The sequence below is a fragment of the Heptranchias perlo genome, chromosome 9, assembly GCF_035084215.1.
Source record: "Heptranchias perlo isolate sHepPer1 chromosome 9, sHepPer1.hap1, whole genome shotgun sequence".
Taxonomy (NCBI): Eukaryota; Metazoa; Chordata; class Chondrichthyes; order Hexanchiformes; family Hexanchidae; genus Heptranchias; species Heptranchias perlo.
In genome coordinates this window covers 28,065,960-28,083,310 of record NC_090333.1, presented here as the reverse complement: position 1 = coordinate 28,083,310, position 17,351 = coordinate 28,065,960, and the positions used below count along the sequence as shown (strand labels likewise).

Genomic DNA, 17,351 nt, shown 5'->3' with positions numbered 1-17,351 from the left:
CAGGTAGATTAGTGTTGAAATTACAAATCTCAACCTTAATATCAGTTTGATTTCTTAATGCAAGTGGATGCGAAATACTGTCGATTGACATTTTGGTAGCTGCCTATTTCTATAAATTGCTGGAAGAGCCACATAGGGTAGAAACTGGTCTCAATTCCACCCTCCACCTCCTCCCCTGCCCTGTGTAAGAATTGATTATAAATGGTGAATTTCAAGCACTTCGAACACCACAGGCATAGTACAGTGTCAAAGGTGTATGAAAATTCTATAATCCAGCAGTTACGGGTCATTCAACACACCTTTTTTGCTGAGTGGCCGTTTTCGAACACAGACACATATTTTGTGCAGCTCAATCTGAAAGAGTTGAAAAAGTAATTTAATGACAAAACCACTAGATAGTACACAAAATCTTGGTTATTGTAATGTATTTCATTATCTTATTAGTGAAATTTCCACTTCTAGAATGGAGTCAAAATCTCACATCCCCAATATGAATCCAAGTATAATGAAGCAGCGCAGCTGTCCACACCACAGTGATACCCACTTTGACCTGCAGTCACTCGAGAAAGGTCAGCTTCCATAAATCCTATTACTTTAAAGTCAGACTGAAACTGGCACTGCAATTTCCAATCCAGTGATTAACAAGTCACCTCAAACACCAAAAGTATTACTAATCTTTCCCAAGAGTAGAATTTCCATCATAAGGTTTGCCTGCATCACAGTAGGTACACAAGATTGAAAAAACTTCCTGCTTTTGAGGCAAACTACTCATTTTTATAAGCCAGTGAACCACAGCCTATCCTGATCAAAAAGTACTTTAGTTACTTAGAGCTACATAATGCAATTTTGTTTAAATTAATTCAAAAAATCCTAGCAGATAACACCAATGCAAAGAGCTTCTGGAAGGTGTGCAAGCATAGTTTCCCACCTTTAATCTATCAACTCTTGCTCATCAATGGAGATATCCTTTTGGACAAATCTCAACTCGTTGGCCTTGAATTTTACAAACCAAAAGCAATTGGCACAGTAATAAAATCTCAATTAGTGACAATCAGAACTATAAGTGCAGAAATCTTAGTTTGAAACTCCAAACAATGGGATCAATTAAAAAGTTATTGAGAGAAGAATGCTTTTATGATTCTTTTACTTCGGGTATAAAAAACAAAATTGATTGCTAAACACTTTGGAAACTGCAGTTAACTTCATTGAAAGATTACTTTCAGTAGGACGTGACCAAAGTGGTGCCCATTTTTTTAAAAAAAAAAGCAAATCAAATTTAAAAAAGAACATGGAGTGCAAGGTGAATTGAAGGAGAGAAAAAAAAAGTGGAAAAGTAGTGAGTCCCAACTCAACAGGCTCATTGCTTTGGGTCCCTTATTTTACCTCAAGGTTAGCACTCTCCCCATCCCATTTGAATAGGCTTCACTCATTAAGACTCTTAACTGCCAAGTGTACTAGATTTGACTATTAGTTCCAGAGGTGGGAAAGCAGCACTTCTTTCCTCCAGTGCACAATGTGAATGATGCAAGATTACTACTCACAGTATCTGAAGTAGAGAGATGATTATAACAGTCTAAAGTAGCTCTGAATTCTTTAATCATCTTCATGAATTCCCAGTTTGGATTACTGGTGTCATATTCCTGCAACAATTTAAAACATTATACTTAATTCTATACTTAGATTTTTTTTTGAGGAACTAAAACTATGTTTGTAACCAAGCCGAGACTGAAACTACCACTTCTAAAATAGATGTACAATCCACATAACAGTGTGCAAATATTAGGCAGTGAAGTGAGGGAGCAGGAAAATATTTTTAAAAAGGCACTACTGAACCAGCACTAAGACAGGGGCATAAATTCACAGGAAAATTTTGACCTGAAAAGAATGGCTTTGGCAGCTAATACTGACCACCTTGAGAACATTAGAAACTAATTTTGCATGCATCATTGTATGCTTGAAGTCAGAACAAGCCACGGTGCTGTTTTAGCCCAGTCACATATTAATAGCACAGGAGGAGGCCATTCAGCCCATCATGCCTTTGCCAGCTAATTATCCAATTAGTCCCATTCCCTCGATCTTTCCCCATAGTCCTGTAAAATTTTTCCCTTCAAGCATTTATCTAATTGGGGCTGGTAAAATTCCAGAATCTGCATAGGCCAAGGACCAGTGTTATGCCCAGATTCCCAATTTTTGAATCAGGAAGGGAGGAAGAAATGGGATGGGGGCAGGGGGGTTAAAAAAAAGGCACCAAACCAAGGACAATTTCATGATACAGGACTGAATGTTGCACAAGATAAGTCATGAAAGTCACTTGAGTAGGCAACTGGGATACTGTGCAGCTCATGTACTGCTCCAGATATGGAGGACAAGGACAAGAAAAAAACCCACACACTGAGAATTTTATATCAATGTTAGATGAAAAAAATGACCCCCCACCTGATAATAGGCAAACATATATCCAACACACCCTTTAGAAAAAATGTCACTTTGCACTTCTGGAATCCAAACAAAAAAAGGTGCTATGTTGGCTTAAGATTCTTAGTTTTAAAATTTCATATGGATGCCCATCACCTAAACAAAATTAACACTTGGGTTACTAACTGATTCTTTTAAAAAAAATCTAGAAAAACAATAAAACAAAAAAAGTTATGTTTTATACCCCTCCTAAGGTGGCATTTATTCAACCGGCACCACATCTGGATTAATTGTGCGAACGGGTTCCTACCTGCGTACGCTTTTCTCGTATTTCCTGCAGCTGAGTTCGCCTATCTTCACGCTGTTTCTTCAGCTTTTCAGTTTCTCTTACACAGGTTGACTTTCTTCCTGTAAGGCAATTCAAAAATCTGTTCACTTCTAGATGTTACCAGAAACCAGAGCCTGTAGAAATACATGTTCAGTTCACATTAGCAACATGCCTTTACCGACACTACTGATCGCACACAGATCTCACTTGCTCAAGTACCACATAATTGTGCACCCACGGAACTTATTTTTACCCACCACACCATCTCAATGTACAATGGTACCCAACAAATCAAACCGGCAATAAATCAGGCTGTGGAAGTTACATACACAGTCCCCCCCATCTCCATCCTGTTCACACACCACTTAACTCGCAAGGAATTTATCTGTACTGCACAGATGTTCCAACGGGTCTCTTATGCTTATCATATCAGGACATCCAACTGGATTTTATTTGTGTTAGTGCATTTATTGTAGAAATGCCATGTTCAAGAGTGATGGAACACAGTGGTTTTATTGCAAGAGTCACAAGACTCAAACATAAATGCTGTACAACAAAAACGTGTACCATCAAGTAACCCCCTTAGCCATCTTTTGGGACCACTTGGCCAGCTTAATTCCATTGTACAAGCCCTTCCTATTACCATATTAAAACACCAGTGCCATGGTAAAGACTGATGATCACCTATTCCTTTGGCTACAGCATGCTCTGGATCCAGAAAAACCACAAGCGTAAACAATATTTTAAAAAAAATATGCAACAGGACTCAGTAGGAGAAATAAAAACGATGTATTCAGAAGTAAAAAAAAGAAAATTCATCCAAATGGTCACAATCCTAAATGCTATAAATATGGCAGGCATTTCTCACCTCAGGGACAAAGTACTCTCTTCAATATCAATACAAACCAATGGAGTAGGGGTATGAGTGTTACAACAATCCTTAAGTGTGAGTTTTAAAAATCAGGTCCACGACATGCCTTTTACCTGTGGCAATGTTCTTGCAGTTTACAGGTTCTACTTCAGCTGGTCTTGAACTGGGCACGACTTGCATCTCCAACGTGGCTTGTGTTCTTGAACGAGTAGGGCGTGGTACTGAAGAAAAAGTGGATGAAATGTTAATCCTATTACCCTTCTGTAAAATTTTAAATCATACAAGTCAAATCAAATATCCCAGTGACCACACATTTACCCGATACGGAACAAACAGCTTGCAATATGCAAGCGTTTTGACACAAAGTAAAAGGTCAACTTAAGTTACTACCAGATTACAGAGGCATTGACAGTGGAATTTTTTGACATAATTTGAACATTGACTGCACTAAAAAAAAGCAAGATTGAGCTAAGTTTCTAACCAAGGATTAATAAAAAATTCCTGAAGGAACATTTTAATGCCTTCAAATGCTTTATTTTTAATAGATATGCAAAGAATTAAAAATGATTCAAGATGCAACCCCCATCATTTTACGACTATAGTAATTCTTTAGATTGTAGATATGTCGTTTCTTTAAGCAAAAACAAAAAGCTGCAAATGCTGAAAATCTGGAATGAAACAGAAAATGCACATGTCCCTCAGCATCTGCATCAAGGTTAGGTTAGGTTAGGTCAGTTTCCTTAATTTGGAGTACCTCTTCTACTTGAAGAAAAATATTTGAGCCAAATCCCATTTTATTCCCAAACTGCAGCACCTGTACTCGTGAGGATAAGTGACCTGTTCACAGCACCCCCCACTCCCCATCAATGCCACTGTAAGCTGGCCACCATTAGGGAGACCAACTCCTTTTAATTTTCCTCCTCCACCAGCACCCCCACCATTATTATGGGGAGATTTGTGCCCTCTATTCATGCCATCTGATCACCCCACATCAAAAGAAATTCAACCCATGTCTTAATGTTGTAATGAAATAAGTTGTTGATACAATGAAGTGGGCTACAAACATGGAACTTTTAATGAGGCTTGGAGATACTGGCATTGCATTCCTAATGGTTTCTTACAGCTCTACCTCTGACAGTTAGCCAAGAGTAGCATTAGCTATTGTTAAAAGGAACGAACCACCTAAGGTCCTTTACCTTGGGAAGAAGTGGAAGCAGAGAAACAAAAAATACATTCTCAAACTCTAGGTTCTCAGGGACTGGCTAGTGCACTAGCTTTAGAACAGTACCTTTTCATTTCAGTCCAGACCAACGATGAAATCGACTGTCTACCAGTTGCCAGCATCCTGTGTAACTGAAGTCAGGCTTTCAAACTAGTTCTTGGGGACAGAAGCCGACTGAAACAACCAGATATATCAAATCTACTCAATCATTCTTCTATAGAAGTACTGTTTTTATGTTGACCCAAAAACTTTAAAAGCAAACAGTACTTCAAAAATGCAAGCTACACACCCTGGACTCCCTCTTTAGTGAAAGTGACCAAAAAAAAAAAATCTGAATTCAGAATAAGAGACCAGAAATCATTTAGTGAATGGTGACAGAGTAATGTTACCTGCAACCACTTAATCAGAATCAAGGACAGGTTGTGGAATATTGTCAAATAAATAAGCTCCATTAGATTCTATACAACAAGAATTCACCACCTGCCTCTGCCCCAGTTTTGTCAGTAGACAAATGGTCAGCTGCATTTCAATTTTTATTTTCATGTGGGATGCAGCTCCATTTAGGAAAGCTCAAACATTTGAAGTTGCTTCACATGCAACAATCAGATCAATTTACAAGTTATGTAAGGATCCGATATGAAGTCACATCTCATCTTTTTATGACCCGCAAACAGATAAAAAATTTTCAGGATCTAAATTTTGAAAAGCTATTGCTGCCACTTGGCAGGATAGCAGAGATGTAAAACTCCAGCATTAATAAAGTTTGAAAGTTTTTTGAGGATAGTGAGAAATGGTACCTTTTGGACTGAATGTGCACTTAGAAAGTTTTTCAATCATACCACACCATCCCAATATGAAACACTCATTCTCAATTTACAGATCTGCTGACTGGAATTTTACATTCATCAACTAGCCAGGGAGAGCTGTCCAGATTAATTGATATAATAACTCCTATAGCAATTCTATACTTGTACTATATCTGGTCATTTATGGCTTATTGGAAGTCTTCACTACCTGAGTGTTTCCTTCTTTGCCAACTTTCTCCTACCCTTCCTTCCTGAAGCTATCAACTCCTTGCAAGGGTATAGTCCCACAGACATCAGGCACCCTCAAGTATATTGCTAAAGTTGCTATTATTTCTGTGGACCTGGACTTCAAATGTCAGCAGGCTATTCAACTACTGGGGAAGAGAAATGGGTAGATATCATACTTGAGACCAATTGGATATCACCTGACAACCACATACACTCTTTTCCAGGATTGGTCCCTAGATAACATTCAGGAACAGGAATCCCTGCATGTTTTCCTCCAATTATACCATTCTGACTTCTACTCTAGCTAATATCACAGATTGCGATTTCTCAGCCTTCCAGTTTAAGACAGTCTTTCCATCAGGTTCTCATTTAAATAGGTCATTTTTCTACCATCTTTCCCCACCCCCAGCTCCCATGTTTATATAGATTATTTCTCTACTGGCTCCTACATTTACACAGAGGGCTGGTAGATAGCATCTCCATACAGACTGACTAGTTTTAGCTGAAAGCTCCTACAGTCCTCCCTATCAGCATGTATTTGTTTGTTGATCTAGAAATTGTACCTCTGATAGACTATTGTCTGGAGAAATTCCCAACGCTCCTAAACTTGTGGTTTATTAGTTAAACCAGTGCCCCCATGCCCGACAACTTAACAGTTCCCTTGTCCACATGCCTCTCAGTTACCTCATGGCTAAAATACCCAAGTTTCTCACGTCTTCCTTCACTTCTGATTCTAGGTCTTCTCTGAACTACCTTGAGGACTTGTGTCTCAGTGAACAAAACTGGATATTATACTCAAGATGTGATCTGACAGGAGCACTGCACGACTTCATGTTTTGGGGCTACATTTACTTTGTCGATTGCTGTTCGATTAGTTGGTTGTAGAATCTAATAAATCCTCTAGAGCTTAATTGCAGCTACAGCTACTCCAACACCAGTCACACTATTTATGACACCCATTTTTTCTTGCCATGTACAGTACTTTACACACATCCATATTAAATTTCATCTGCCATTGACCTTCCCACATTTTCAAATGGATTTAAGGCACACTTAGCAGGAAAGAAGGGGACCCTTTCCAGATGGTAACGAAAATATTCATGCAGCAACATAAGAAAAAAAGCCATTTTGCCCATTCCTTCCATAGACCAAATCCAATCTGTTCTATTATAGATGCTACAAAATCCATTTAATCTCAAGGAAAGGTTCTGCTAACTTTCTTTCTCACTCTCTGAAAGTAACAATGATGCAAAATATTCTACATTAGAATCTGTATGTAAACCTCAACTCACTTTCCTTTGCGACCCCATTCTTTGGCAGGGCTGATTCACGTCTTGGGATCTGAAAAACAACATTATTTTCTCAACATCCAGAATGAACCTTTTATAGTTGGAAGGGGAAAATGAGAATTTCCATTTTTCTATGTCAAAAACTATAGCCTACAACCAAAAGCACATGCACAACTATTCTACACTTGTACCTACTAGCAGTCACTTTAATTCTCAGTACAGATGTTAATCCAGAACACAGTATCCCTTATGGAGAAACTAGCGTACCTATATAATTAGATGCCCTGCATTAAATCATTCTGTGCTAGGATCATACTTTTCCAAAACACAAATAAGCAACTAATTCCCTGTAATATAGGTCCAAGACCCCACCCAAAAAGTTATTATTTGAAAAGAAGCAATTTGAATGACCGGGGGGGGGGGGGGGGTGGTTAGTGGGGGAGAAATTGAGCAAAGTGGTCCCAGCTATCAATTTGAGCTTTGCACCCAGCTGAATATACAGCCATGTAAAATATTTATTAAAAGGGAACAAAATTAAAATTTGCACTAAAGTCATTAAATTTACCCATTAAAGTTTTTTAAAAATTCCAGCAAGAAGCTTTCCCCACACAGGCCAGTCTACATTTTTTTTTGCTTTAAAAGGTAGGTGACTGGTTCTGTTTCAATCCGAGAGTTGAAGTACCGATCAGCCATGATCGAATTGAGTGGTGGAACAGGCTTGAGGGGCTGAATGGCTTACTCCTGTTCCTATCTACTGCATACTTTACTCCATTTGCTATCCATTGGTTTTGTATTGTCATTTCTTGGACAAATGTTTACTTGTCAGTAAATAAAGGATAAAATTTTATACTAGCTATTAAATAAATGCACTACACAAGAACTGAGGATTTAAAACTTACCCTCATGTTCCTTCTAGGGAGGCTCGGAGGTGGCATCTTTTCTACTAAGTTAGGATTTAACAATAGCAAGCTTTCAATGTCGATCTGGAAATAAAATAAATACACCCAGGCTCACTTGTGTCAACATAAAACTTTTGTGAAACACTAACACATTACACAAAGGTTTTTTCTTCTTAGAAAGAAAAACAGTTGTTCCATACAACATCCTGCAGTTTCACTACCTCACATTTGAAGGTTGGGGGTTTTGAGCGAGACAGACGATAGATTTCATAGCTGCTTGCCCATTTACCATCAACATGCAAACCAATTCTGCTGGGTTCCCCCTAATTCTAGGTACACAATGAAAGCACCTGACAATTCATATATAGTGCATGATGTTAGCTTTTTATTTCTGGGATCAGGATTTGAATCCAATCCAAAATGATGGGATAAAAAAGTTTCCTTGATCAGTTAGCTGCAAGGATCCATGTGACGTGAGATGTGACAGTCTGAACCCTATTTCAAGTAGGTATGCCCCACACACAAAACTGTCACTTACTCATATGCTACAGGATAGCTTGTGGAAGTGGAAAAAATACTTCATGTAAAAAAGCATACCAGCTCCCATTAACTTGCAGCTTTTCCCCTCAGTGATCAAGAAGGTCCAGCCATTGGAAAATAAAGTCACTTACAAACCAAGTGGAAAGTAAGGCAGTCACAAAAAATACAAATGCTTCAAAGTTTTTTTAAAAAATAAAATTGAGTTTCAGAATTACTTATGTAAATCCTGACAGTTGTTTGGTTGTCAAATGTGACCACTTGGTAATCAAATATATCCAAATCAATCTTTTTTGGGAGAGGGCTGGGAATAACACAATCAATAAAAAAATTGTTCATCCCATCATCTAGGTACTAGGCAATGCTTTCAGAGAGAAAAAAGATTTGGTAGGAGATACAAGGCACCAGAAGAAATGGGGTACAATTTATAATGGGACTAACAACCTACTTCCAGGTCTGTCACTGCCCAGTTAGGGACAGATTTGTGGAGTAGTTGAATGCAACCCTCAAGCCCAAATTCTCTATCTGGACAAACACTTTGTTGTAAGCTAGACAGGTACAAATATGAATCCAGAGCCTTGCAACCTTGGTTCAGAGATGATTTTTTTTGGTGGGGGGGTGGGTCTCCATTTTGCTGCAATATTTGATGGTTTCAATAATCAGACCTGAGCATAATTACCAATATAATTTTCAGAAACTGACTTGTAACAAATAGTCAATGGTAGACAACTTCCATTCTACTATCAATATTGATCATATTTTCAATTTTAACAAGGCTTTGCCATTCATTATGAAAATTTTGACATCACATTATCCTCTTTCAACTCGAATGCAGCACCAAAATATGCAATATGCATTTCTGACAAGACTTCCTTACCTCTTTGGCTTTACTTACGGTGTCCTCTAGCCACTCAGCTCTTACAGAAGATTTCTCTGTATTCAATTCAGTTATACTTGCATCTTGTATCATCCCTGTGAAGGGACCAAGACAATTAATAAAGCATTAAAAATTAACTATGGGAAACTAAATATCTCTTCACCACCCACCCCCCCCCCACATCAGGACAATGTAGTATCTCTAATATTATACCCTCAATTGGAGAGCATTCTTCCACATATTTAAATTTATCCCTCAAATCCATGTTATAAAAGTGTCTTTAAATATGCAGTACATAAAAAGCAGCCGTCAGTTTTTGTTATAGGATGCTTACGAGAACATTTCTAGAATTGCAATATCACACAGACAAACTTACTGTTGCAATGAGTATACATTCACTATGCATGATAATCAATTGGCTAATATAATGCGATGAGTGATTGAGCAAGTTTCTAGAAAGCACCTTTACTACAGAAATGCAGTAAAATCTGGTTCACAAATTCAAGAGCCGTTGTCATGTCTGCCCAAATAAATCAGGTTTTATGCCAAGTTCCTCCATGTGGAATTGAAGCATACATAATGGACAAGTGTATTTTTTAAAAAAAATTTCACTCGTGAAAACATTGAGACAGGCAACAGAGGTCTGCAGCATTCTGAAGTGAAACACACAAAAATCTAAGATGCTCCCTCAAATTGGTAGGTCACAAGAATTTGCAATGAAGTTATGTCCCATAAACTGAATTTGACCAAATATTACATATTAGCCATTACAGTTAATCAACATCATCTAAGTGCCCCTTTTCTCCCCTACATGCTCACATTTTTCATTAGAAGTGGTGGATGTTCTGTTCACAGGCCAAAAATCAAGAAAACTATTAGGAGGCACATGTTCAAGGCAACTCCATTGCATTTCCTTTTTCAGACTTGTGAAGCAGCTGATCAAGATTAGGAGCTTCTCAGAATGTGGGGCACATACCCATCCACCACTCCTCTGCATAACAAGTTCACCATACTGTAGCACTAGAGTCATAGAGTCATAGAGTTATACAGCACGGAGAGAGGCCCTTCGACCCATCGTGTCCGCGCCGGCCATCAGCCCTGTCTACTCTAATCCCATATTCCAGCATTTGGTCCGTAGCCTTGTATGCTAATGCTCACCATTGCAGACCATCATAAGAACACAAGAAATAGGAGCAGGAGTAGGCCACATGGCCCCTCGAGCCTGCTCCGCCATTCAATCAGATTATGGCTGATCTTCAACCTCAACTCCACTTTCCTGCCCAATCCCCATATCCCTTGATTCCCCTACAGACCAGAAATCTGTCTATTTCAGCCTTGAATATATTCAACAACTCAGCATCCACAGCGCTGTGGGGTAGAGAATTCTAAAGATTCACAACCCTCAGTGAAGAAATTCCTCCTCATCTCAGTCCGAAATGGCAGACCCTTTATCCTGTGACTATGCCCCCTAGTTCTAGACTCTCCAGCCATGGGAAACGACCTCTCAGCATCTATCCTGTCAAGCCCCCTCAATTTTATTTCTTCTCAACTCGAGAGTATAGGCCGATTCTACTCAACCTCCCCTCAGGAAGACCCTCTCATCCCAGGAATTAATCTAGTGAACCTTCGCTGCACCACCTCTAAGGCAAGTATATCCTTTAGATAAGGAGATCAAAACTGTACACACTACTCCAGGTGAGGTCTTACCAAAGCCCTGTACAATTGTAGTAAGACTTCCTTACTTTTGAACTCCAACCCCCTTGCAAGGACAACATACCATTTGCTTTCCTAATTGCTTGCTGTACTTGCATGCTAACTTTGTGCTTCTTGTACAAGGACACCCAAGTCTCTCTGAATACCAACATTTAATAGTTTCTTACCATTTAAAAAAATTCTGTTTATCTATTCTTCCTACCAAAGTGAATAACCTCACATTTCCCTACAGTATACTCCATCTGCCACCTTCATGCCCACTCACTTAACCTGTCTATATCCCTTTGCAGACGGTCCTCCTCACAGCTTACTTTCCCACCTAGCTTTGTATCGTCAGCAAACTTAGATACACTACACTCGGTCCCTTCATCTAAGTCATTAATATAGATTGTAAATAGCCGAGGCCCAAGCACCGATCCTTGCGGCACCCCACTAGTTACAGCCTGAAAATGAGCGTTTAATCCTATTCTGTTTTCTGTCCATTAATCAATCCTCTATCCATGCTAATATGTTACCCCCAACCCCTTATCTTGTATAACAACCTTTTATGTGGCACCTTATCAAATGCCTTTTGAAAATCCAAATATACAACACCCATTGGTTCCAATGCTAGTTACATCCTCAAAAAAAAATCTAATAAATTTGTCAAACACGAATTCCCTTTCATAAAACCACGTTGACGCTGCCTAATCATATGATTTTCTAAGTGCCCCGTTACCACTTCCTTTATAATGGATTCCGGCATTTTCCCCAGATGACTGATGTCAGGCTAACTGGCCTGTAGTTCAGTTTTCTCTCCCCCCTCCTTTCTTGAATAGCAGGGTCACATTTGCTACCTTCCAATCTGCTGGGACTGTTCTAGAATATAGGGAATTTTGGAAGATCATAACTAGTGCATCCACTGTCTTTGGAGCCACCTCTTTTTAGAGCCATTGTATATAGGCCATCAGATCCAGAGGATTTATCAGCTTTTGGTCCCATTAATTTTTCAAGTACTTTTTCTCTACTGATATTAATTACTTTAAGTTCCTCACTCAGTTGACCCTTGGTTCCTCACTATTTCTGGTATGTTTTTTTGTGTCTTCTACTGTGAAGGCAGATACAATATATTTAACGCCTCTGCCATTTCCAGATTCCCCATTATAATTTCTCCTGCCTCTAAAAAGGGACCAACGTTTACTTTTGCTACTCTCTTCCTTTTTATATCCTTGTAGAAGCTCTTACAATCCATTTTTATATTTCTTGCTAGTTTACTTCCATATTCTGTTTTTTCTCAATCAATTTTTTGGTTGTCCTTTGCTAGCTTCTAAAACTCTCCCAATCCTCAGGCTTACTACTCTTCTTGGCAACATTATAGGCCTCTTCTTTTAATCTAATAGTATTCTTAACTTCTTTAGTTAGCCACATTCCACCATCATATATAGTAAAACAATGTGCATGTTACAGAATACACACTAATCAGATCTGTCCTGGTAGAAGCACTATAATGAAATTAACATTTCAGTAGAATTTCTTCTCCTTCAGGTTTAATTCAATAATTACCCTTTGAACACTAGGTTGGTATTAGCAGTAAAGTCCAAGTACAGCCATCTGTAGATTCCTGCTGGCATTGTACACACTATGTATACAAACTTTGCTGTGGTGGTAGTATTGATTGAAAACTACATAGTTCCATGGCGTAGGAATTTTAAAAAAAAATTCATTTATGGGATGTGGACATTGCTGGCAAGGCCAGCTTTCATTGCCCATCCCTAATTGCCCTTGGCGGCGAGTTGCTTTTTTGAACCACTGCAGTCCAGGTGGTGAAGGTACTCCCACAATACTGTTAGGTAGGGAGTTCCAGGATTTTGACCCAGCGATGAAGGAACGGCGATATATTTCCAAGTCAGGATGGTGTGTACAAAAAACACGACATTAAAGCACCATGCTATCAACTCAATTTACATGTCTTTCTGAAGTTCAGTCAACTGAAAGCAATACTTCTATTGAAGAATGGTACATCTTTCAATTTGCATTTCAGGCAGGCTGCAGTGCACGAGGCTTACAATTTTATACTAGCATGTACTGACTGGAGCAATAATTCAGCCTACATATTGTTGGCCAGGAGCTGAAGTAACCTGAGATTTCGAGTTGCTGACACAGGCAAAAGCAACTTTTGAACTGAAGTAACCTGAGTTCAGTCGCTGGCCTGAGCTGGCTGGAACCAGTTTGAATTAGCTAAGTTTTGTGAACGACAAAGGAGATGTGATAAGACAAGTCTTATTTAGAAAAGGAGTAATAAGGTAATGCTAACCTAAGTCCCTGGGACAGAGCCAATGAGAAGACACACAGACTAGGCAAGCAAGCCTAAACCAACAGGAGAGAGAGACAGCACAGCTTGAAGAGATAAGATTCGGAATAAGAATGAAGAATCTGGAGCGTGGTGCAAACTGCATGTCTATATCTAACCAGGCGTATAAGCTATATGTATATGATCTAACGGCGTGAATAATGCGAATTGAGAGTTGAGAGAATTGACTCTTCTCCTCTTTGTACTAAGCCAATAACCGTAACCAGTGACCTCCAGTCAACAATATATCTGGTAGAAGAGTTAACCCAATATCCGAGTTTGGGGAGCTTTGCTTCAGCAACTCAATCCACAAGATATATGATAAAACTACTGTAACTGTAAAATAGCATTGGAGTGATTGTCATAATATATCTCTGCACATAACTAAATTTGTGCCATTCATGGCATTTTGAAAGTTTACCATCTCCACGTCAGACACTTTCTACAGAACCACTTACCAAAGTTTCATAAAGCACTTTAGTTAGTCCAGGAGATTTGCCAAAAATCAAGCAGACACATTCAGCTTGTATTACAAAATGATGGATGAGAAATGCAGACTGACAGCACTGTCCTCATAATCTTTACGTCATCATGAGGAAGCTATTGTGACATCATAAAACAGCTTGACTTGTATTTGTTTGAGACTTTAACCACAAAATGGTGAAGTACAAGCTGAGTCTTAGCAAATTAAGTCTTCAAAACCAAAACAGCTCACCACTTTCAGTGGAGCAATTAGGTGCTGAAATGTAATGAAAAAAGGATCCATTATCTTAATCTCTAGAACACTCCTTTAAATGCAACATCAAAACAGCCTCGCTGTTGCATTATCTAATTTCTCAGAAAAGCCAAGCAACATTTATGGAAAACAAAAAAGATCTTATACCATATTTGCAGTTTCAGATACAATATTAAAAAGAAACAGATTTCAGGACACCAAGTTCATATGATTACAAATTCCTATCCCACTCACATCTACTTGCTTGAGCTTTAAAGCATGTTTCCAATCCTGTCCTAATTTCAGATACCCAATCTACATAACTATTTTGCTCAGATTTTAATCTGTCTCCTCCCTCTGCACATATGCTTCAAATATGAGATCAAAAATATAACAAGGTTCTATTATCAATTTGCAATGGCATCCTAATCTCAATTCAGAAATTGCATTTTCAGGAATTACCAAATCATAATTCATCACTTAAAAACAGCTGTATTATATTTAGTTTTATTGCTAATGAAAATTTTCATTAATGTAAAGGTTACCATAGAAAGATTTTAGCGCTCTTAAATTTAAAAAGGTGATGAAATAGTTATAGAATATTCAGGCTACACATTTATTGGATCATCACAATATAACTATAATACAAGTAACAAGATGGTAATGGAGAAAATAATGGACTCAAAATGGACAAATCTCCAGAACCTGATGGTTTCCATCCCAGAGTATTAAACAAAATAGGTCACTCAATTTTGAGAGTCCAAAACTAGAGGTCATAAATATAAAATATCACCACTAATAAATTCAATAGGGAATTCAGGAGAAACTTCTTTACCCAAAAAGTGGTAAGAATGTGGGATGCGCTACCACAAGAGTAGTTGAGGCAAATAGCATAGATCAATTTAAGGGGGAAGCTAGATAAGCACGAGGGAGAAAGGAATAGAAGGGTATGTCGATAAGGTTAGATGAAGTAGGGAGAGGGAGGAGGCTTGTGTGGAGAATAAATGCTAGCATAGACCAGTTGGGCCAAATGGCCTGTTCCTGTGTTGCAGTTTCGATGTAACTTGAAGCTCTCCGGATTCAGGAATTGTGTTGTTGGATTGGAAAATTGCAAATGGCACATCTTGGTTTAAGGGAGGGAGGGAGAAACCAGGTAACTACAGATCTGCCAGTTTAACATGGGGATATTACTAGAATCGATCCGACTTTGCACAGCAAATCTTTCCAACTCCATCAGGGACAGAGCAACTGAGTATTTGGACAAGTATGTGTGGATCAAAGAGTCAGCATGGATTTGTGAAGGGCAGGTCATGTCTGACTAATCTAGTTGAATTTTCTGAAGAGGTCACTAGCATGGTGGATTAGGGGAGTGCCTATGGATGTTGTCTATATGACTTTCTGAAGGTATTTGATAAAATTCTGCACAAGACATTATTAGTGAAGCACGGGGAATTAGAGATCACCTTGTAACATGGATTGGTAATTGGTTGGGAGGTAGGAGATGGAGTAGGGATAAAGGGAACATTCTCCGATTGGTAAGAAGTGACAAGCGCTGCACCCTAGGGATCTTGAATGGGGCCTCAGCTTTTGACTATATTTATTAATGACTTGGATGAAAGAATGAAGAGTTGTGTATCAAAGTTTTTTTTTTATTCGTTCACGGGATGTGGGCGTCGCTGGCGAGGCCAGCATTTATTGCCCATCCCTAATTGCCCTCGAGAAGGTGGTGGTGAGCTGCCTTCTTGAACCGCTGCAGTCCGTGTGGTGACGGTTCTCCCACAGTGCTGTTAGGAAGGGAGTTCCAGGATTTTGACCCAGCGACAATGAAGGAACGGCGATATATTTCCAAGTCGGGATGGTGTGTGACTTGGAGGGGAACATGCAGGTGGTGTTGTTCCCATGTGCCTGCTGCTCTTGTCCTTCTAGGTGGTAGAGGTCGCGGGTTCGGGAGGTGCTGTCGAAGAAGCCTTGGCGAGTTGCTGCAGTGCATCCTGTGGATGGTACACACTGCAGCCACAGTGCGCCGGTGGTGAAGGGAGTGAATGTTTAGGGTGGTGGATGGGGTGCCAATCAAGCGGGCTGCTTTATCTTGGATGGTGGCGAGCTTCTTGAGTGTTGTTGGAGCTGCACTCATCCAGGCAAGTGGAGAGTATTCCATCACACTCCTGACTTGTGCCTTGTAGATGGTGGAAAGGCTTTGGGGAGTCAGGAGGTGCGTCACTCGCCGCAGAATACCCAGCCTCTGACCTGCTCTCGTAGCCACAGTATTTATATGGCTGGTCCAGTTAAGTTTCTGGTCAATGGTGACCCCCCCCCAGGATGTTGATGGTGGGGGATTCGGCGATGGTAATGCCGTTGAATGTCAAGGGGAGGTGGTTAGACTCTCTCTTGTTGGAGATGGTCATTGCCTGGCACGAATGTTACTTGCCACTTATGAGCCCAAGCCTGGATGTTGTCCAGGTCTTGCTGCATGCGGGCTCGGACTGCTTCATTATTTGAGGGGGTTGCGAATGGAACTGAACACTGCAGTCATCAGCGAACATCCCCATTTCTGACCTTATGATGGAGGGAAGGTGATTGATGAAGCAGCTGAAGATGGTTGGGCCTAGGACACTACCCTGAGGAACTCCTGCAGCAATGTCCTGGGGCTGAGATGATTGGCCTCCAACAACCACTACCATCTTCTTTTGTGCTAGGTATGACTCCAGCCACTGGAGAGTTTTCCCCCTGATTCCCATTGACTTCAATTTTACTACGGCTCCTTGGTGCCACACTCGGTCAAATGCTGCCTTGATGTCAAGGGCAGTCACTCTCACCTCACCTCGGGAATTCAGCTCTTTTGTCCATGTTTGGACCAAGGCTGTAATGAGGTCTGGAGCCGAGTGGTCCTGGCGGAACCCAAACTGAGCATCGGTGAGCAGGTTATTGGTGAGTAAATGCCGCTTGATAGCACTGTCGACGACACCTTCCATCACTTTGCTGATGATTGAGAGGAGACTGATGGGGCGGTAATTGGCCGGATTGGATTTGTCCTGCTTTTTGTGGACAGGACATACCTGGGCAATTTTCCACATTGTCGGGTGGATGCCAGTGTTGTAGCTGTACTGGAACAGCTTGGCTAG

General features: G+C 39.9%; 1 protein-coding gene across 2 annotated transcripts in view; it reads right to left on the bottom strand.

Annotated features, from left to right (window-relative positions):
- The window catches only part of kif2c (kinesin family member 2C), a 66,470-nt gene that overhangs the window by 39,238 nt on the left and 9,881 nt on the right, over window positions 1-17,351 (bottom strand). For both annotated transcript variants that reach the window (XM_067989685.1, XM_067989684.1), the window contains exons 2-8: window positions 9,473-9,567; window positions 8,059-8,142; window positions 7,163-7,211; window positions 3,728-3,835; window positions 2,726-2,823; window positions 1,542-1,640; window positions 300-354 (exon numbers count right to left, since the gene is read on the bottom strand). In XM_067989685.1, coding sequence (XP_067845786.1) covers window positions 300-354; window positions 1,542-1,640; window positions 2,726-2,823; window positions 3,728-3,835; window positions 7,163-7,211; window positions 8,059-8,142; window positions 9,473-9,567 — 588 coding nt within the window. The remainder of the gene's footprint in view (window positions 1-299; window positions 355-1,541; window positions 1,641-2,725; window positions 2,824-3,727; window positions 3,836-7,162; window positions 7,212-8,058; window positions 8,143-9,472; window positions 9,568-17,351) is intronic.